This window comes from Chiloscyllium plagiosum, unplaced genomic scaffold (assembly GCF_037043375.1).
Source record: "Chiloscyllium plagiosum isolate Xiang-an unplaced genomic scaffold, Cpla_swu_hap1 HiC_scaffold_15, whole genome shotgun sequence".
Classification (NCBI taxonomy): Eukaryota; Metazoa; Chordata; class Chondrichthyes; order Orectolobiformes; family Hemiscylliidae; genus Chiloscyllium; species Chiloscyllium plagiosum.
In genome coordinates, this window is record NW_028270153.1 from 6,393,760 (window position 1) to 6,415,554 (window position 21,795).

Genomic DNA, 21,795 nt, shown 5'->3' on the forward strand with positions numbered 1-21,795 from the left:
CAATAATCTGTTTCAGTGATCTTAGTTGAAATATAAATATTAACCAGGACACCAGGGAGAAATTCTTTGCTTTGTTTTGAAATAGTGACTACAAGATATTTTACATCGACCGAGGAATTGTTGGGAATAGGAGCAGCAGGAAGCCATTCAAGCCCTCAGTGAAACCTCTATCTGTGTTTTCTGTGTTCAGTCAGAAAAACGACCCCTGAGTCAGTGGTCACTGTGTCTTGACAGCTGGACCCGAGGTGGGTTTGGCTCAGAAACAGGGCCTGATCTCCAATCACTGGAATACAACCCCTTCAGGTTGAATTCAGAGATAGGACTCTACCCTTGAGTTGCCATCACCCGTTTGGAACAATTGAAAATAGGACAAGATGTGAGAAAATAAAATTCTTACCAGAGAGAAATTATTGACACAAATTGTTAAAAATGATCAGGGTGTGACGCAGTATTGTGACGTTACTAAAATGCGTGAACATTTCTGGATTGGGAGGAAGAGGGTTTTATATCAGGATCTGTTCTCTTCACTCCACAGGGTCCTCGAGGATTGAGAGGCCTTCCTGGGAAGCCTGGGCCTACCGGTGACAGGGTAAGTGAAAAACTGGATTGGAACATTTCCCTAGACTGACACTTCATGGTCAGAAATTTGTCAACTTGATCAGCACTCCACCATTCATGCACGCATCTACATTCATAAAGCGCCTTTAATTAGTTAATCGGTGCTTCCCAAACTTTGTCCCAATGTGGATCCCATTTTGGGGCTTGAAAATTGTCATGACCCTCCTGTGAGAACTGGTGGGTGGGAGGGTGGGGGAATGGGGGGGATGGGGAATGAGGGGGCTGTGACAGCAAGGTTCTGTTAGAGGCAAAATGCAGCAATTATAATTCACTCACAGCTTCATAGCTCCCATTACTGCCTCAGAAACCTCCAACTGACCACCCACCGTCAACTTTGTAATAAAATGTCCGAAGGTGCTGCCCAGAAACATTGGTCAGTCAAAGTGTTCACATGACTTAAGTGGAATTGACACTTGAAATAAGACAGAGGAGCGTGCCTTAAAGGAGGAGATGGAGACAAGAGGTTTATATGGGAGGAGGGGGTTTTGGAAATACTTTGTCCTCCAAGGTGGCTGAATGTACGTCAGGGTGATGGTGTGCAGCAAGCAGCTCAGATTGTATGTACGTCACGGGGGGGTAAGCAGGAACCAGAGTAAGACCTTCCAAATGATGGATGTGGTGGTCACTCAGTACAGACCTACATCAGCAGCCAGTACCATGGCCTCAGCTCTCTCCTCACTGTTAGACTCCACATCATTGAGAAATGGTCCTTTCCTTTCTTGTCACTGATTGTCCTGTCTTTCTACAGGGTCCCACAGGATTCCATGGACCAGTCGGTCCTCCTGGTCCTCCTGGCAAAGTTGTAAGTATTAGATCACTGCTATAAATCCGATTCTTTCCAAACAACGATCTGGATTTCCTGACTTACCTTTAGCTTATGGTTCTGCTCGCCACATTACCAAAAGGATGTGGATGCTTTGGAGAGGGTGCAGAGGAGGTTCACCAGGATGTTGCCTGGTGTGAAGAGAGGTTGAGTAGATTAGGATTATTTTCATTAGAAAGATGGAGGTTGAGGAGGGACCTGATTGAGGTCTACAAAATCATGAGGGGTATAGGCAAGAAGCTATTTCCCAGAGTAGGGGACTCAATTACTCAGGGTCACAAGTTCAAGGTGAGAGGGGAAACGTTTAAGGGAGATATGCGTGGAATGTTCTTTATACAAAGGGTGGTAGGTGCCTGGGACACGTTACCAGCGGAGATGGTAGAGGCGGGCTTTAGCGGTTCTTGAGAAGGTAGGGGGTGAGCTGCCTTCTTGAACTGCTGCAGTCCATGTGCTGTAGGTAGACCCACAATGACTTTGAGAAGGAATTCCAGCATTTTGACCCAATGACAGTGAAGGAACGGCAATATATTTCCAAGTCAGGATGGTGAGTGGCTTGGAGGAGAACTTGGATGGGGTGGTGTTCCCATGCATCTGCTGCCCTTGTCATTCTAGATGGTAGTGGTTGTGGGTTTGAAGGGTGCTGTCATAGAAACGTTGGTGAATTTCTATAGTACTAATCAACTGACCTGCTTTTTCCTCGATTATGTCAAGCTCCTTGAGTGTTATTGGAGATGAACTCTCCCAGACAAGTGTTCCATTGCACTCCTGACTTGTGTCTTGTGGACAGGCTTTGGTTAGTCAGACCAATTTACTCACCACAGATCTCCCAGTCTCTGACCTGCTCTCGTAGCCATTGTATTTATATGTTAATCCAACTCAGTGTGTAGTCAGTGGTAACTGCAGGATATCGACAGTGGGGGATTTAGTAATGGTAATGCCATTGAACATCAAAGGAAGATGCTAGATTCTTTCTTGCTGAAGATGGTCATTTTCTGACATTTGTATGATGCAAGTATGACTTGCCACTCATCACCTCAAACCTGGATATTGTCCAGAACGTGCTACATTTGGACTCCTTCAGTATCTGAGGAATCACAAATGATGCTCAACATTATGTAATCATAAGCAAACATCCCCACTTCTGACCTTATGATGAAGGGAAGGTCATTGCTGAAGCAGCTGAAAATGGTTGGGCCCAAGACACTCCCCTGGAGAACTCCTGAGAGATGTCCTGGAGCTGAGATGACTGACCTCCAACAACCACAACCATCTTCCTATGTGTCAGGTATGGCTCCAATCAGTGTAGAGTTTACCCATTGATTCCAGTTTTGCTCGAGCTCCTTGATGCCACAACATAGATTTAGGCCTGAGACTGGATCCAGAGAGACATAATTCTTCAGTAGATCCTGTTTCCTTAACTCTCGAATGGCCGATGTTTCAGGGTAAGAAGATGCCAAAGAAAAAGATGCAAAGGCACTTTGTAATTTTCATTGAAGTGCCGGAGCACTGACATTAATCACTGAGTTATCCTAGCAACAACCTGTCCATCAAGCTGAATAATCCTTTCAACATTAATGATGAGGCAGAGAAGAGGTACTGAAGGAAGGAACAGGTAGCAATTCCTACATTTTGGAGCTCTGTACCTCATGGGAGGTCCTATCCCATCCAACCATAGGAACATTCCGGGTTAGAATCAGGCTGTTCAATTGAATGAAGACCTAAGGCTGAAACCTGAGTAGACAGCATCCTCAAATTGAAGGAAAGCTGAGGATGACTATGATGCCACACTTGGTCGAATGTAGCCTTGATGTCCCTCTCTCCTCCCCTCTGGAATTCAGCTCCTTTGTCCATGTTTGAGCCAAGGCTGTAATGAGGTCAGGAGCTGAGTGGCCCTGGTGGAGCCGAAACTGAGTCACTGAGCAGGTGCTGCTTGATAGCACTGTTGATGACACTTCCATCACCTTACTGATGATCGAGGGTAGACTGATGGGGCAGTAATCAGCCAGGTTGGACTTGTCCTGTTTGTGTACAGAGTCCCTGGGCAATTTTCCACATCGTCAGGTAGATGTTAGTGTTGTGATTGCATTGGAACTGCCTTAGTGCAGCAACCCAAAGATAATAGAAAATCAAGTACCAAAAATGAAGGAGGAATTTACAACCATCAGGATCACTGGAGAAAAATTACTGGGAAAACTAATGGGACGAAAGATAGACAAGTGTCCTTAGGCTTCACTCCTGCATCTGAAGAAATGCTGGTGTTGATACTGGATTTCCAGAAGATTCAGTTGTTACGTAGAACATAGAACATAGAACTGTACAGGCCCTTCGGCCCTCGATGTTGTGCCAACCTTTCATCCTACTCTAAGCTCAAACTAACCCACATACTCTTCATTTTACTATCATCCATGTGCCTATCCAATAGTCACTTAAATGTCCCTAATGTATCTGACTGTAATTTGTTCTTTTCTGAACTTCTGATTTCTTCTTTCTGAGTCAAAAAGTGCAAATAAAGCATTAATGCAAATATAATCTTAACCCTAACCCTAACCACCATTTAAGACAGGACGAAGACAGAAAACAGGAGGGAGTAGGCCAGTTAGCTCAACAGCTGTTGCTGGAAAATGCTGGAATCCATTACAAAGGTAGTTGTAGCAGGACATTTAGAAATTAATAACACTATCAGGCAGAGTCAACATGGTTTTGTGAAAGGGATATGATGTTTGACTAATTTATTACAATTCCTTCAAGGGGGGGGGGGGAAGTCGATAAAGAAGAACCAATAGTTTTTGTGTCTTTGTATTTACAAAGTTTTTATGAGGTGCCACATAAAAGGTTATTGCTCAAGATAGGAGCTCACAGTGTTAGGGGTGATATATTACTCTGGATATAGGATTGGCTAACCAACAGGAAATTGACTGATGGGAGAAGTGAGCCATTTACAGGTAACTGATGAAGTGCAACAGGGACCAGTGTTGGGGCCTCAGCTATTTATAAACTATGGTAATTACTTGGAAGGAGGGGCCAACTGGTTGGTAACCAATGTCGCTGATCTTACAAAAATACGTAGGAGAGTATGATATATAGGAGATATGAAGAGAGTGCAAGGAGGGAAATAAATTAGTAAAGTGACTGGGCAAAACAAATTGCCAAATACAGTGAAATGATCTAAGATTCTTGACTTATTAGGAAGAATAGACAAATAGAATATTACATAAGTGGATAGAGACTGCAGTACGCTACAATGCAGAGGGAACTGTGAATCCTTGTTCATCAATTATCTAGCATTCAGGTGCAGCAAGTGATTAAGAAGGTAGGTGGAGAGTCGAACTTTATGACAAGGGGATAAAGTATGAACATGAGGAACTCTTCCTTCAATAGGTGTGAGTTACAAAGAAAGGCTGAGACATTTTTCACAGGAGTGTAGGAGGTTGATGGGTACCTTATAGAGGTTTATAAAATAATGATGGGTATGGAGAGTGTTAATGGTAGATGTCTTTTCCCTAGAGTTGCAGATTTTAAGATGAGAAGAGAGAGATTTAAAAAGGATATGAGGGGCAAATCTTTTACACACAGGATGGTTCGTGTGTGGAATGAACTTCCTGAGAAAGTGGTGGATGTGGGTACAATTACAATGTTTAAAAGACATTTTGATAAGTACATGGACAGGAAAGGTTTGGAGGGATATGGACCAGGAGCAGGGGGGTAGGGCTGGTTTAGTTTGGGATTATGTTCAGCGTGGACTGGTTGGAGCAAACGGTATGACTCTATAATAGCACTATAACATTGGTGAGGGCATGTCTGGAGTATCGTGTACAGATTTGTCTCATTGCTTACGGAAGGATATACATGGTTAGATGTTCGGAGAATGCTCACTTGGCTGATGCTCAGAATGACGGCAATTGTTGTCAGGGGACATGGTGAGGAGATGGAGCTGACATTTATTGCTGTTTAGAAGAATGAGGTGAGATCATATTGCATGTACAAACTGCATGAGGAGGCCATTCAGCCCCTGAGCCTGTTCTACCATTTGATGAGGTCATGGCTGATTGAGTTGTAGTCTGAAACCCACCTTCGTGTCCTCCCCCACAGCCGGTTACTCCCTGGTTTTTCACAGATCTGTCCAACTCAGCTTTGGCCAATGCAAGAATCTAGCCTCCACTGCTTTCTGATGTAGATAGCCAACAACCCTTGGAGTATAGAACTCACCCTCATTCCCTCCAAAAGGGAGACCTTTTATTTTTAAATACTTATTTCTAGTCTCACTCTCAAGAGGAAACATCCTCACAGTCACCATCCTAAGCAGTGAATGTAGGCCTGATCTCTTTGTAGGCTAGTCTGTTATGCCAGGAATGATTCATACAATTATTATGGTGTAGAAAGAGGCCATTCGGCCCATTGTGTCAGCACCAGCACTTCAAACAAGCTTCATTCCAAAGTTCCAATCTCCTGCTTCTTCCCCATAACTTTGCAAATTATTTCTACCCAAATAATCATCCAATACCCTCTTAAATGCCTCAATTGAACCTGCCTCCACCGTATTTTCAGGCAGTACATCCTATACCTGAACTACTTGCTGAGTGAAAGCATTTTATTTTTCATACTTTACAAAGGACTGCCTTTAAGATAATTGCATCTTTTTTTCAAATAAGGAGGCCATCACTGCACACAGTACTCCATATGTGATCTTGCCAATGCCTTGTAAAACTACAGGAAAATGTTCCAACGTTTATGTTCCGTTCCCTGATGCCTCAAGGATATCAGAGGGTGCATTCTGAGAGGAAGTGTCCTCCCGTGGATGTGTGCAGAGCTAAGGAGCAATGTTTAAAAATCAACGGTCCCCATTTCAGAGAGAGTTAAGAGGTATTTCTTCCCTTAGAGATTTATCAGTGTTTGGAATTCTGTCCCGCAGAGAACTGTGGACACCAGGTCACCGAATATATGCAAGGCCAGGGGAGACAGATTTTTAATTGACAAGGGAGTCAAGGGTTAGAGGGGACAGGCAGGAAAGTAGAATTGAAGCCACATCAGCTCAGTCATGGTCTTTCTAACCAGGGGAGTAAACTTGAGGGTCGCGGCCTAATAATCAAAACAGAACATGCCAAAGCAATCAGCTGTTCAGACAGCACCCGCACAGAGAGACAGTGTTAATGTTTCAGGTCAATGACCCTTTACCAGAACTGAGGCAAGATAAAAATCAAATAGGCTTTGACAAAAGTGGAAGTGGACAGGGAGGAAGAACAAAGGGGTGATCTGTGACAGGGTGAAGGGCAGGGGAAGGTAAATGACAAGAGGGTAGAGGTTTTCAGTGACTTGCTTGGTTTTTCTGAGAAACTTCATTGGGACCGAATGGTATTTCGGAGCCCCATAGCTTTCGTTAAATGCCCTACTACATACACCCTCCAGATCAGCTCCTGTACACAGGGAGCAACTCACAACAAGGAACTTAATGTGCCCCATGGAGGAGTAAATTACTGCTGATCCTGGAATCTGTACTGAAAACAACAAATGCCAGAGATCACAGCAGGTCAGATAGCATCCATGGAGAGAGAACAAGGTAACGTTTCAGGTCTAGATGGCTCTTCATCAGAGCTGCAGGTCTGAGTCATCTAGATTCGAAACATTAGCTTGGTCTATCCTCATGGGTGCTGTCTGACCCTCTGTGATCTCCAGTATTTGTTGTTTTCAGTTCAACTGAATGTGCCCTTATGATATTTGGTTTCCTTGGCATGGATGCATTGTCTAAGGGAGATCATTCAAAGAATGTAGGTCTTACCTAACTGGTTCAACATTGGCGACAAATGATATCTTTAGTCTGGCCATGAAATAGGCCATTACCAAGGCCTGCAATTTAATTTGACCCCAAAATTACCAATTGCCACCTAACTTAGTGCTTAACTGGAATCCATGAATCCCACCTCTAGAAAAGGAGAACTCTATCAATTCTGCTCCTTTTTAATCACTGATTTTATATGGATGTTAGCTGACCTGTTTGGTTTCACTCCCAAGGGGAAATGATGATACAGTTCAAGGGCAGCAGATACATGGGATCACCACCCCCCTGCAAGTTCCCCTCCAAGCCACCCACCATCCTGATTGAGAAACGTAGCTCCATTCCTTCAGTGTCACTGGGTCAAAACCCTGGAATTCCCTCCCTAATAGTATTGTGGATCTATCTAAAGCACATGGACTGCAGCAGTTCAAGAAGGCAGCTCACACCCACTGTCTGAAGAGGAACCAGGATGAGAAAGGAAATAGTAGCCCAGCCAACAATGCCTATCTTGGGAAATGTGGGTTGGAAACAGCTATTTGAAGGGAAGTCCACATTTGATAATTGGGAAGCCTTCAAAAATAGGTTGAAAATAGAGCAGGATAGGCATGTCCCTTTGAAAACAAGGGATAGAAAGGCAAGATTTGTGAACCGTGGATGACAGGAGAAATCGTGCAATGCTTTGGAGAGGGTGCAGAGAAGGTTTACGAGGATGTTGCCTGGTATTGAAGGTGCCAGGTATGAAGAGAGGTTGAGTAGGTTAGGATTGTTTTCATTAGAAAAAAGGAGATTGAGGGGGGACCCATTTGAGGTCTATAAAATCATGAAGGGTATAGACAGGATGGATATAGATAAGCTTTTTCCTAGAGTGAGGGATTCAATAACGAGAGGTCACGCTTTCAAGGTGAGAGGTGAAAAGTTTAAGGGGGATACACGTGGCAAGTACTTTACATGGAGGGTGGTGGGTGTCTGGAACGCATTGCCAGCAGAGGTGGTCGAGGCAGGCGCGGCAGATTCATTTAAGGTGCGTCTGGACAGATGCTTGAGTAGGTGGGGAGCAGAGGGATACAGATGTTTCGGAATTGGGCGACAGGTTTAGAGAGTGGATTTGGATCAGCTCAGGCTTGGAGGGCCGAAGGGCCTGTTCCTGGGCTGTAAATGTTCTTTGTTGTTCTGTGTTCTATCTCCCGTGAGTGAATCAGACGGAAAGCAGCTCGATAGTACCTGCTCAGGGGCAGTTACATATTGTCAATAAATGAATCTAACGGCAGTATCCACATCCGATGAATGAGTTAAAGATATTTATTCTCAATAGCAGCTTCTCCTTTCCTCTGCAAGGTATCAGCTGTCTAATCAAAGCATTTTCAGTTTCAATTTTAGATGGAGAAGTATTTTATTTGAATATTTCATTATAGAATAGAATATTGGCCACCCTCTGTGTGCAGAAGTATTTCATTTGCTGAACATTTCTGAAATAAAAACCGAAATTTCTGGAGAAACTCGGCAGGTCTGGTAGCATCAGTGGAGAGAGAAGCAGAGGTTAGCATGTTGGGTCTGGTATGGTTCTTCTTCAGAATTGTAGCCTGCTCTGTACGTTTCTTAAATATCTGCAATAAAAGAGGTAATTTTATCCCCAAAATATGTAAACGCTTTATAACAGGAACTTCCAGGTTGCAATATCAGGAACAAAGTCCACAGAGGTATATGCATGTCTGTGTGAAGTTTGTGTGTGCGCGCGCGCGTGTCTGTGCATGTGTGTGTCTGTGTCTGTGTGTGCATGCCTGTATGTGTATGTGTCTGTTCTGTGTACGTGTATGTGTGTCTGTGTGTACATGTGTGTGTCTGTGTGTGCGTGCGTGCCTGTGTGTGTGTATGTCTGTGTATATGCATGTTTGTGTGCATGTGTATGTGTGTGTGTCTGTTGTGTGCGTGTGTGTCAGTATGAGTGTGTGTCTATGTGCATGTTTGTGTGTGCGTGTGCATATGTGTCTGTGTGGCACTTGTGTGTGTGTGCATGTGTGCATGCATGTGCGTGTGTGTCTGTGTGTGTGAGAGAGTGTGTGTATGTGTGTATGTGTGTATGTGGGAGAGTGTGTGTGTCTGTGTGTGCATGTGCACGCGCATGCATGTGTGTGTGAGTGCGTGTATGTGTATGTCTAAGTGTGTGTGTGTGTGTGTGTGTGTGTGTTGCAGTTGGAGTCCTGTCTTCGGTTTTGTTAATGAAATGTTTGGTGTTGTTTACAGGGAGATAAAGGTCCCAAAGGACACATTGGATTCCAAGGAACAAAGGGAGATCCGGTAGGTGAAAACCAAAATAATGATTATTATTGTTGTGGTGATTTTTCTAAGTGTTTTGCATTTCTTTGAAATCAATATCTCAGTCTGTTTCTTAATAAAACAAAAAGGGTATCATTAATATCAAAGAATGGTGTGGAATTCTAGGCAGCGATCTATAGACATGTGTAGATTAGATTACTTACTCACAGTGCGGAAACAGGCCCTTTTGGCCCAACAAGTCCACACCAACCCACAACCCACCCCCTTACATTTACCCCTTCACGTAAGGCTACGGGCAATTTAGCATAGCTAATTCACCTAACTTGCACATTTTCTTTTGGACTGTGGGAGGAAACCCACGCAGACACAGGGAGAATGTGCAAACTCCACACAGTTAGTCGCCTGAGGTGGGAATTGAACCCAGGCCTCTGGCACTGTGAGGCAGTAGGGCTAACCACTGAGCCATCCTATGACTGCAATTGGGAAAACACAAGGGCCCAGAATAAGAAGAGTGTAAGTATTTCAAAGGGTTGTAGGACTGAAAGAGATTACAGAGATAGGGACGGGTCAGGCCATGGAGCAAATTAGATGAGAATTTTAAAATGAAGATTTAGCTAATGTAGGTCATCTGATCAGGGCTCATTCCTGAAGAAGGGCTCATGCCCGAAACGTCGATTCTCCTGCTCCTTGGATGCTGCCTGAACTGCTGGGCTTTTCCAGCAACACATTTTCAGCTGTGATCTCCAGCATCTGCAGTCCTCACTTTCTCCTAGAAGATTTTAACCTACTGCAAATCCTCTTACAAGGATGTCTTCCTTGAAGATGCTCTCTTCCTCCCTCTACAAGGATTTCAGTGATTCCTGAAGAAGGGCTCATGCCCGAAACGTCGATTCTCCTGCTCCATGGATGCTGCCTGACCTGCTGCACTTTTCCAGCAACACATTTTCAGCACCTGATCAGGACCTACTGTGATGTAATACACAGGCATTTGAGATTTGGGTAATCTCAGTTTTATGGAGGTTTATGAAATGTTACCATTTGAAGGTGTAATCACTATTGCGATGTTGGAAAGTCAGTGTTTTAGAAAGCTGCACAAGCAGCGTTGTAATAATAATCAGATATTCTGCTTTTAAACCAGGGGCGATGGGGGTGTAATGGTCATGTCACTGCACTAGTAAGCCAGAGGACAATGACCTGGTGACATTGTTACCATCATGGGAGTTGGTGATGTTTGATTTCAGTTACTAAGTCATGGATACTAAAAGGCAGTTTTGTTAATCTCACTACCATTGACTTTTGCAAAAACCCATCTGATTCACTAATGTCCTTTCGGGAGGGAAACTGCTGTCCTTACCTGGTCTGGCCTCCATGTGACTCCAGACCCACAGCGATGGGGTTGACTCCTAAATGCCCTCTGGGATGGTCTAGCAAACCATTCATCTCAAGGATGATCAATGGGAATCAAGTGTCACTGCTGCCCAGAAACCTATGAAAAAAAACAGTGGGTTAGGAATGAGCCCATTCAGTTGGTTGAAGACCCACAGCAGAAACCCATGGTCCAGAGTAGATTTCAAATCAGAAGACAACTGACAATTAAGGATAATCTGTGCCCCAGGCTAGTTTCACTGTTATTCTTTAAAATGGTGGCTTGGGATTGTTTACATCCCCCTCCCCCCACCCTGAGTGGAGCAGGTTGAACATCAGTTCAACATCTCGACTGAAGGACAGTACCAGCAACAGTGCAGCACTCCCTCGGTGAGAACTGCACTGTTAACCTTGAGCTTTGTGCTTTGGAGTCAGTTCTAAAGCCACAAACTCTCGGACTCTGTGAGAACATAGCAGGCAGCTGCCTATGGCTGACATACACACAACTCCAGGTGCAGAGAACAACCTGAAAGAAGGACGAGAATGTTACAGGTGAGATATAATTACAGGGTATAGGGTGGAGGATGTGAAGAAAAATAGTCCGATCTTTGCCCTTGTTGAGTGGTATTAGTTTTGGGAAGTGAGTAACTTGGACAGCTGTGTGTTCTAGAATGAGCTGTTGCTGTCTAATCAAGGCTACAGTTCTGTCATTGTTGTTCAAATCACACAGAGACTCATTGTTGGAGAGAGCCGAGGCTGATCAAACAACATCCTGGGCCACCCATAAATGGCCTCAAACGTTTCACATCTTGGGAAAATCTGCCTGGAAAAGTGGGGGAATGAGTAGGTGGGAGTGGAAGGAAATGGATAACTCCTTTCAGGGAGCTAGCACAAGTGCGATGAACAGTCAGCTCCTGTACTATGACATTCAATGACATAATTATTCCTCATTAATATTGAGGAGCTTAAAAACACCAACAAATGAAGGGTTAGAGCAGGAATTGGGCATCGACTAATGATGTTCCCGAGAAAGCAGGAGAGCTCGGAGAGCGAGGGAGGGGAGGTGTTCCTGAGTGGTGCACGCATGTGCAGCTTGAATCAAGGATTCTGGCATCATTCTACAATATAAATGTAGCAATGCGTGTGCGTGTGCTGGGCCATGGAAATGAGCTGGTGTTTGCTCATGGGAAGAACAAACATGCAGAGTCTGTTAACTTGGACAGGCTGCAATGCTGCAACTTTATTTTAATGTTTGCTGGTGGGATGTGGGAGTCACAGGCCAGGGCAATATCTACTACCCATCCCTAATTACCCAGAGGGCCAGTAAGGAATTAGCCACATTGCTGTGGTTCTGGGGTCATATGTAGGCTAGACCGGGTAAGGATGGCAGTTTCCTTCCCTAAAGGGCATGAGGGAACCAGGTAGCAATCAACAATGGACTCAGGGTCATCATTAAACTCTTAATTCCAGATTTATATTAGATTCAACTTCACCACCTACCATGGTGGGACTTGAACTCAGGTTGCCAGAACATTACCTGGGTCTCTCATTTAATAGTCTAACGATAATAGCACAGTACTAACAATTACACCGCTCTGGCTGACCAGCAGATTCTCCTCCTTGCACTGCCTGCTGTATTGGAAGCAATGGCAGCTTCATAATCAACCTGTTCAGCTCCTTCCATTGAGCCTTGGCGTCAAACCCAGACTGTCAAACGCTACCCACTCACAAGACTGTGTAACTGCAGCATGGGATCCTGCTGTCATCGTGTTCCTACAGATCTGACCTCTTTACTGTTTGTTTATTAATCACGCTCGTATTGTAATCCTGACCCAGATATTGCTAAAGGGTTGAATATGAACTCTCTGCTCTCCTTCCAGGGCAAGATTGGTCCCAGAGGTCTGCCTGGAGTCGCAGGACACAAGGGTGAACTGGTAAGTATCTCATCGCAATACATCTCCTGGACGTTTAACACTGATTGATTTTGTTTCTCTTGTACTGAAAGATCCCATTCTTCAAGGATATTAAAAGCAATCTGATGTTCCATTCTGAATTTGCAGGGATAGATTTTGAGCCCATGTATAATTGGGACATGCGGGAGGGTGTAAGGGTGACTAGGAAAGGCTGGAGACCGGGTACGTAGGGCTCTGGGCTGGGTGGGGGGACGCAAGGACACCTGTGATTGAGCCTGAGCCTGAATTCCATAGCACCCTCCACATCACCCTCTACAGAAAGTGAGTCACTCTTTCTGCTGGGAGATGTTTGTATGAAAATCCTCTCCTCAGACCCTATCCCTCTCACTGGTGATGAAAATATTTTGTGAAAATGCTAATAGTGCAAAATATTAGAAAACTTCTGCTAACAGAAAGGATTGATAGAGTTTTTTGAAGAGTGAAAAAGAAGATTAATGAAGGCAGAGCAGTGGATGTTGTCTATATGGACTTCAGCAAGGCGTTCAACAGGGTCCATACGGTACACTGGTCAATAAGGTTAGATCACATGGAATCCAGGGAGACCTTACCGATTAGATACAAAATTGGCTCCAAAATAGGAAACAGAAGGTGGTGATGGAGGATTGTTTTTCAGACTGGAGGCTTGTGACCAGTGGTGTGCCACAAGGATTGGTGCTGGGTTCACTGTTTTTCATCATATATAAATGGTTTGGATGTGACTATAGGAGGAGTAGTAAATGAGTTTGCAGATGGCACCAAAATTGGTGGTGTAGTGGACAGCAAAGAAGGTTTTTTTCAGGGTGCCACAATGGAACAATCGGATGAGGAATGGCAGATAGAGTTTAATTTAGATCAATGTGAGGTGCTGCATTTTGGAATGGCAAATCAGGGCAGGAGTTATCCACTTAATGGTAAGGTCCTGGAGAGTGTTGCTGAATAAAGAGACTGTGGAATGCAGGTGGATAATTCCTTGAAAGTGGAGCTGCAGGTAGACAGGATAGTGAAGAAAACGTTTGGTATGCTTGCCTTTATTGGTCAGAGTATCGAGTACAGGAGTTGAGAGGTCATGTTGCGGCTGTACAGGACATTGGTTAGGCCACTTTTAGAATACTGCGTTATATACTGGTCGTGTTTCTATAGGAAGGATATTATTAAACTGGAGAGGGTTTGGAAAAGATTTACAAGGATGTTACTGGGACTAGAGGGTTTGAGTTCTAGGGACAGATTGGGACTGTTTTCCCTGGAGCATCGGAGATTGAGGAGTGACGTTATGGAAGGTTATAAAATTGTGAGGGGCATGGATAGGGTGAATAGACAAGGTCTTGTCCCCAGGGTAGGGGAGTCCTAAACTAGAGGACATAGGTTTAAGGTGAGAGGGAAAGATTTAAAAGGGACCTAAGGATCAACCTTTTCACACAGAGGGATGGTGTATGTATGGAACAAACTGCCAGAGGAAGTGATGGAGGTGGATAACAATTATAACATTTAAAAGGCATCTGGATGGGTATATGAATAGGAAGGGTTCAGAAGGAAAAGGGCCAAATGCTGGCAAATGGGACTAAGTCAGAATGGGATGTGTGCTTGCCATGGACAGGCTGCACCATATAATGGTTCGTTTTCATGCTCTGATAAAAAAATGGTGTGGCCCATGAAGAGAATATGCATTGGTGCAGTACCTCTAGTAATTGGCATACAAAGCCCAGCTCCCCTCTGCTATGAAATCTCACTGCACTTTTCGGTGTACTAAATCGAAACACAAGTACAGTTAATGGGCTGAATGTTTTAATATAGTCTCCTGTTGAAAACCCCCTTCCAAAGTGACTGATGATAATGCTGTGCATGACATTCACCCCTAAACTATTCAGTCACTTAAAAGCAGATGTGATCGTGAGTTGAGTTGATCCTGAAAGTATTAACAAATTGTTGTAATATTTCAGGGAATTCCAGGTCGGGATGGACGAGACGGAAATCCAGGAATCAATGGTGAAAAGGTGACTGGACAATTTTTGGCCTTCAAAAATTAATATTCTCGTTGTTAAAGGTGGATTAAAGACAACCAAGTAATTCAAAATGACAACAAGAAACAAGGAGTGTTGGTTCACTGAGCTGTGTCTCTTTGCCTTGGTGAAATAGTTTTCTTGTATTACAGGGCGAGCCTGGACGGAACGGGGCTCCTGGAGAGAAAGGTCCAGTGGGACAGCCAGTGAGTATCCTGCTCCTCAACAGGGTCACTGCTGATGTGCATTTTTTTTAAAAAATTGGTTCAAGAAATGTTAGTATCGCGGGCAAGGCCAGCATTCACTGCTCAGTGACATCCCTCAAACTGCTGTAGGCACCCCCATGATGTCCTTTAGCGAGGGAATTCCATGATTCGGATCCAGAGACACTGAAGGAACGGCGATATATTTCCAAGTCACGCTGGTGAGTGGCTTGGAGGGGAATTTGCAGGGGGTGATGTTCCCCTGTATCTGCTGCCCTTATCCTTCTAAAGGTCATGAGTTTGGAAGGTACTATTGTAGGAGTCTTGGTGAATCACTACAGTCGATGATATTCATTGCAGAGATTTGAGGTGGAAATGCAATTCACAGCCATGGTAACAGAGGAAAGGATGTTAACTGAGAGTGGGTTTGAAGAGGTTTAAAACTACGTCCCACAGTGCATCACCCTCTAAAACATTCTCCCTGTGTAAATATCTCCCTCCTGCCTTTTCCCTTACGATCTGACTCCTTGCTGGCATAGTTCAGTGGATAATTTACTGACCATCCCTTTGCTATGAGCTGTACATTGGAGAAAATCCCAGCAGAGCACAAACTGTTTGAAGACACACAATTCTCAGCACAAGCAGTGATGCAGAGAGGAAACTAAGCCTCGTTCTTCCTCCCCAATCTGGTCATACAGGCCTGCAGGAGAACCCCGAATCAGGAATCCAAATCATCGCCAAAGATCCCTCTCTGTCTCTGCAGAGAGGTGATTGGTTATTGGATAGAGGTAGAGGCACAGTCTGTATTATACTGGGCACACCCCTTTAATTATTTAGCTGGATTCCAGATGGTTGTTTGAAGATCCCATTGTTCTTTATTGATGTGGGGTATCTGATTTATGACTGGATGGTTAATCATTTGAATTTGTTCAAATTGAGTAACTCTAACATTTAATTGGCGTGGTGTGTTTTTGAGTTGAATCAATTTTGCTCAATACTCAGTCCACAGCTAATCAAAGGGAGAGAGGGGGCAATATCCTCCTTCACAGTCCAACTCCAAATTGGGTAGAATCATAAAACTCAGAAACAAGCCATTGGGCCTAACTGACTCCCAAAGCCTATCTACAAGGCACAAGTCAGGAGTGTGATGGAATAGTCCCCACTTCCCTGGATGGGGGCAGCTCCAACAACACTCAAGAAGCTTGACACCACCCAGGAGATTGCCTGACCAGAGGGGAGGCCATATTGGATTTGGTACTTGGTAACGAACCTGGACAAGTGATGGGCTTGTTAGTGGGTGAACATTTTGGTGATGGTGACCACAATTCTGTGACTTTCACCTTGGTTATGGAGAGAGATAGGTGCGTGCAACAGGGTAGGTTTTACAATTGGGGGAAGGGTAAATACAATGCTGTAAGACAGGATCTGAGGAGCATAAGTTGGGAGCACAGGCTGTCAGGGAAGGATGTCGTGGAAATGTGGAACTTTTTCAAGGTACAGATACGACGGGTCCTTGATATGTATGTACCTGTCAGGCAGGAAAGAGATGGTCATGTGAGGGGACCTTGGTTGACGAGGGAGGTTGAATGTCTTGTAAAGAGGAAGAAGGGGGCTTACATAAGGTTGAGGAAACAAGGTTCAGACAGAACATTGGAGGGATACAGGATTGCCAGAAGGGAGCTGAAGAAAGCGATTAGGAGAGCTAAGAGAGGGCATGAAAAATCTTTGGCGGATAGGATCAAGGATAACCCATTTTATGCGTATGTGAGAAACATGAGAATGACGAGAACGAGGGTAGGTCCGATCAAGGACGGTAGTGGGAGACTGTGTATTGAGTCGGAAGAGATAATTGAGGTCTTGAATGAGTACTTTTCTTCAGTATTTACAAACGAGAGTGACCGTATTGTTGAAGAGGAGAGTATGAAATGGACTGGTAAGCTAGAGGAGATACTTGTTAGGAAGGAAGATGTGTTGGACATTTTGAATAACTTGAGGATAGACAAGTCCCCCGGACCTGATGGGATATATCCTAGGATTATGTGGGAAGCAAGAGAGGAAATTGCAGAGCCGTTGGCAATGATCTTTTCGTCTTCACTGTCAACAGGGGTGGTACCAGGGGACTGGAGAGTGGCGAATGTTGTGCCCCTGTTCAAAAAAGGAAATAGGGATAACCCCGGGAATTACAGGCCAGTTAGTCTTACTTCGGTGGTAGGCAAAGTAATGGAAAAGGTACTGAGGGATAGGATTTATGAGTATCTGGAAAGACACTGCTTGATTAGGGATAGCCAGCACGGATTTGTGAGGGGTAGGTCTTGCCTTACAAGTCTTATTGAATTCTTCGAGGAGGTGACCAAGCATGTGGATGAGGGTAGAGCAGTGGATGTAGTGTACATGGATTTTAGTAAGGCATTTGATAAGGTTCCCCATGGTAGGCTTATGCGGAAAGTCAGGAGGCATGGGATAGAGGGAAATTTGGCCAGTTGGATAGAAAACTGGCTAACCGGTCGAAGTCAGAGAGTGGTGGTAGATGGTAAATATTCAGCCTGGAGCCCAGTTACAAGTGGAGTTCCGCAGGGATCAGTTCTGGGTCCTCTGCTGTTTGTAATTTTTATTAATGACTTGGAAGAGGGAGTCGAAGGGTGGGTCAGTAAATTTGCAGATGATACGAAGATTGGTGGAGTTGTGGATAGTGAGGAGGGCTGTTGTCGGCTGCAAAAGGACTTAGATATGATGCAGAGCTGGGCTGAGGAGTGGCAGATGGAGTTCAACCCTGCCAAGTATGAGGTTGTCCATTTTGGAAAGACAAATAAGAATGCAGAATACAGGGTTAACGGTAGGGTTCTTAGTAAGGTGGAGGAGCAGAGGGATCTTGCGGTCTATGTTCATAAATCTTTGAAAGTTGCCACTCAGGTGGATAGAGCTTGTAAGAAGGCCTATGGTGTATTAGCGTTCATTAGCAGAGGGATTGAATTCAAGAGTTGTGAAGTGATGTTACAGCTGTACAGGACTTTGGTTAGGCCACATTTGGAGTACTGTGTGCAGTTCTGGTCGCCTCACTTTAGGAAAGATGTGGAAGCTTTGGAGAGGGTGCAGAGAAGATTTACCAGGATGTTGCCTGGAATGGAGAATAGGTTGTACGAGGATAGGTTGAGCGTGCTAGGCCTTTTTTCAATGGAACGGAGAAGGATGAGGGGTGACTTGATAGAGGTGTATAAGATGATCAGGGGAATAGATAGAGTAGACAATCAGAAACTTTTTTCCCTGGGTACAACAGAGTGTTACAAGGGGATATAAATTTAAGGTGAAGGGTGGAAGGTATAGGGGAGATGTCAGGGGTAGGTTCTTTACCCAGAGAGTGGTGGGGGCATGGAATGTGCTGCCTGTGGGAGTGGCAGAGTCAGAATCATTGGCAAACTTTAAGTGGCAATTGGATAGGTACATGGATGGGTGCTAGGACAAATGTTCGGCACAACATCGTGGGCCGAAGGGCCTGTTCTGTGCTATACTGTTCTATGTTCTATGTTCTATGACAAAGCAGCCGCTTGATTGGCACCACAACCACAAGCATCCACTCCCTCCACCACTGACACTCAGTAGCAGCAGTGTGTACTATCTACAAGATGCACTGCAGAAATTTGCCAAATTCCAAACCCACATACATTTACACATAGAAGTACAAGGGCAGCAGATACATGGGAACACCAACCCCTGCAAGTTCCCCTCCGAGCCCCTCACTCTCCTGACTTGGCCTGGTACTTGTGTGGCATAAATGTTACTTCCCACTTGTCAACCCAGGCCTGGATATTGTCTAGATCTTGTTGCACTTGAACATGGACTGCTTCAGTACTTGAAGAGTCAGGAATGGTGCTGAACATTGTGCAATCATCAGTGAACATTCCCACTTCTGATCTTATGACGGAGGGAAAGTCATTGATGAAGCAGCTGAAGGTGGTTGGGCCTAGATCACTATTTATTAATCTTTCACACTCTGCATAGCCTTTTCTTTTTCAGTGAGTTTGTTTGTTGGGGTTATGTTCATTTTAATGCTTGTCTCTCATCGTCTACTTTAGGGATTACCTGGAAAGCCAGGACCTGAAGGGGCCAGTGGTGAACCGGTAAGCAGTCCCAGAGCCGTTACACTCATCCCATACAGTGCAGTCAATACACTACCTATCGCCAACCAGCCTGTTGAACAATCATCCCATCCATCAACAAAGCATGTAATACACACTACACAGGCTGTTGGCGATAAGCATTATGCCGAACAAAATATATTGGGTTAAGTGCTGGTCTTGACATTGGGACTTATGACTTGGCCACTTGATAAAAACTGCCCAATTTCCAAATAGGCTTCACTCCTCTGGATATAAAGACCAATATTCCATGAGGCTTTTTTTCCCATACTTGCTGTCCTTTTAACACTCTGTGTACTTGAACCTTGAATATCTTTAGATCTTCACAGTTTTTATCTTTTCACCATTAAGAAGCTATCAATATCTCCATATTCTATCTTTCATCCTCACTGCTTAACAGTATCACCTATCTTTGTGTCGTTGCTGTATTTGAGTACATGGTTGTCTTATTCCATTATCACAGAATCCCTGCATTGTGGAAGCAGGCCATTCAGCCCATCACATCCACAATGACCCTCAGAAGAACATCCCACCCAGACCCACCCTACCCCTGTAACCCTGTATTTGCCACCTAGCCTGCACATCCGTGGACACTATGGACAATTTAGCATGGCCAATCCACCTGACCTGCACATCTTTAGACTGTGGGAGGAAACCGGAGCACCTGGAGGAAACACACGCAGACATAGGGAGAATGTGGAAACTTCACACAGACAGTCATCTGAGACTGGAATTGAACCCAGGTCCCTGGTGCTATGAGGCAGCAGTGCTAACCACTGAGTCACCATGCCATATATGACCACTAACCACTGAGCCACGGCCCCATAATATAGCCTTGCGCGACACTGTTCGTCATATCCTGCCACTGAGACTATCTATGCAGTGTCCGTATTCTGGCTGAGCTGCCAGAGATAGTTTCTTAACCGTATCAATTATTTGCCTTTAGTTCAATGGCTTCAACTTCAGCCAAATGTCTCTTAAGAAAGACTTTATCAAATGCCTTCAGGAAGTCCAGGCAAATTATCTCCAAAGCTAATCCCTTGTTTCCTACTTCAGGCAAGTATCTCAATCACCAGACATCTCGTTACGAATCCATGGCAGTTTGGCCTGATTGGTGTTGCCTATCGTCCATGGACACATTTTAAAAAATGCTTTGTCCAATCAGCTGAAAAATTTAAAGATATCAAGCTATGGGCCAAATTCTGGCAAATGGGACTAGATTAATTTAGGATATCTGGTCAGCATGGATGAGTTGAACCAAAGGGTCTGTTTCCGTGCTGTGCAATTCTTTGACTCTATGACTGTATGCTCAGTCACCCTGACCCTAATTATAGATTTGAGTAATTTTGTGACAACAGAAATTGCTGGAAAAGCTCAGTAGCATCTGTGGAGAGAAATCAGAGCTAACATCTCAGGTTCGGTGACCCTTCCTCAGAACCTTCCTGAAGACTCTTCCTCTGGTCACTCGACCTGAAACGTTAACTCTGATTTCTCTCCCCGGATGCTGCTAGACCTGCTGAGCTCTTCTAGCAATTTCTGTTTTTATTTCTGTTATAACACGGGATTAAACCCCCCCATCCCCTGCTAATTTAAACCAGAAACCCAGAAAAGAGATTTAACCTATGTTGTAAATTCCAGAGGCAAGGAACTATTCCCAAAAGTCACTATTTAAAGTAAAAATTAACAACTTTATTTTTTAAAGTGTAACAGAGAATAATTAATTAACAACTATTTACAACTCTTTTCTCTAAACTATCTTTTACCTTCCCCTCTACAATACTAGGAGAAGGGCTTATGCCCGAAACGTCGATTCTCCTGCTCCTTGGATGCTGCCTGACTTGCTGCGCTTTTCCAGCAACACATTTTGCACCTCTACAATACTAGTCTGATAAAACCCCCAATTAAGATTTACCAAAATTCAAATTTCAAAACCAGCCAACTGTTGAATCTTCTCTTGATATCTTCCTCAGTCTTCTTTTCTCCTTCTTAGGGATTTCTGTTTCACAAGTAACTGATCGAAAAAGGTACCTTTAAGAGAGCTATTCTCCAGCAGTCTGTAGATGCTGGTGGTTTGGTAGTTCTCCCTCAACTGTTCAGGTTTTCCTGTTCTTAAACCCCAGAGCATCGGATTGTGTCATTGGCTTTTAATATTTTCAATATACTAAACTCAAACTGGATTGGAGTTTGGTTTTTTTAGGGGGTATAATTTAAATTGATCGGCCGCACTCGAATTTGATTTTGTATCCAGGCAACCAGCTACTCTAGCAATATTACATTGTAAATTTTCCAGCACTCTGTGTGCCTCTCTAAGTCCTTAATTCTCTTAAAGGTACAGTACACTTCTACACCTTCATAACATTGCTGATTTCCTACATCTGCAGTCCTTTCAGTTGTTATGATTCAGCGTATCTGTTATTTCCTTATTTTCATTGACAACATCACTATTATCAGCTGGCAGGAACTATTGTTTGAAAATTAAACATAGAATGTAATTATTTTGATCCAGAATTTGACAATTTAAATGATCTGATAATACAGTTTTTGTATGAACTTTTAAAATATTGCATAGTTTTAGATATTGTCTCCCTACATTTTTTCATATTGCTTTTTGTAGGTTGTTACTATCTGTTTAGTCATCCTTTTATGTTTGTTATACTTTT

At 44.0% G+C, this 21,795-nt stretch overlaps 1 protein-coding gene across 1 annotated transcript in view; it reads left to right on the forward strand.

Moving 5' to 3' along the window:
* Positions 1-21,795, forward strand: part of col9a3 (collagen, type IX, alpha 3) — a 287,297-nt gene that overhangs the window by 199,108 nt on the left and 66,394 nt on the right. The window contains exons 14-20 of the mRNA XM_043710900.2: positions 536-589; positions 1,367-1,420; positions 9,453-9,506; positions 12,731-12,784; positions 14,740-14,793; positions 14,952-15,005; positions 19,073-19,117. Coding sequence (XP_043566835.2) covers positions 536-589; positions 1,367-1,420; positions 9,453-9,506; positions 12,731-12,784; positions 14,740-14,793; positions 14,952-15,005; positions 19,073-19,117 — 369 coding nt within the window. The remainder of the gene's footprint in view (positions 1-535; positions 590-1,366; positions 1,421-9,452; positions 9,507-12,730; positions 12,785-14,739; positions 14,794-14,951; positions 15,006-19,072; positions 19,118-21,795) is intronic.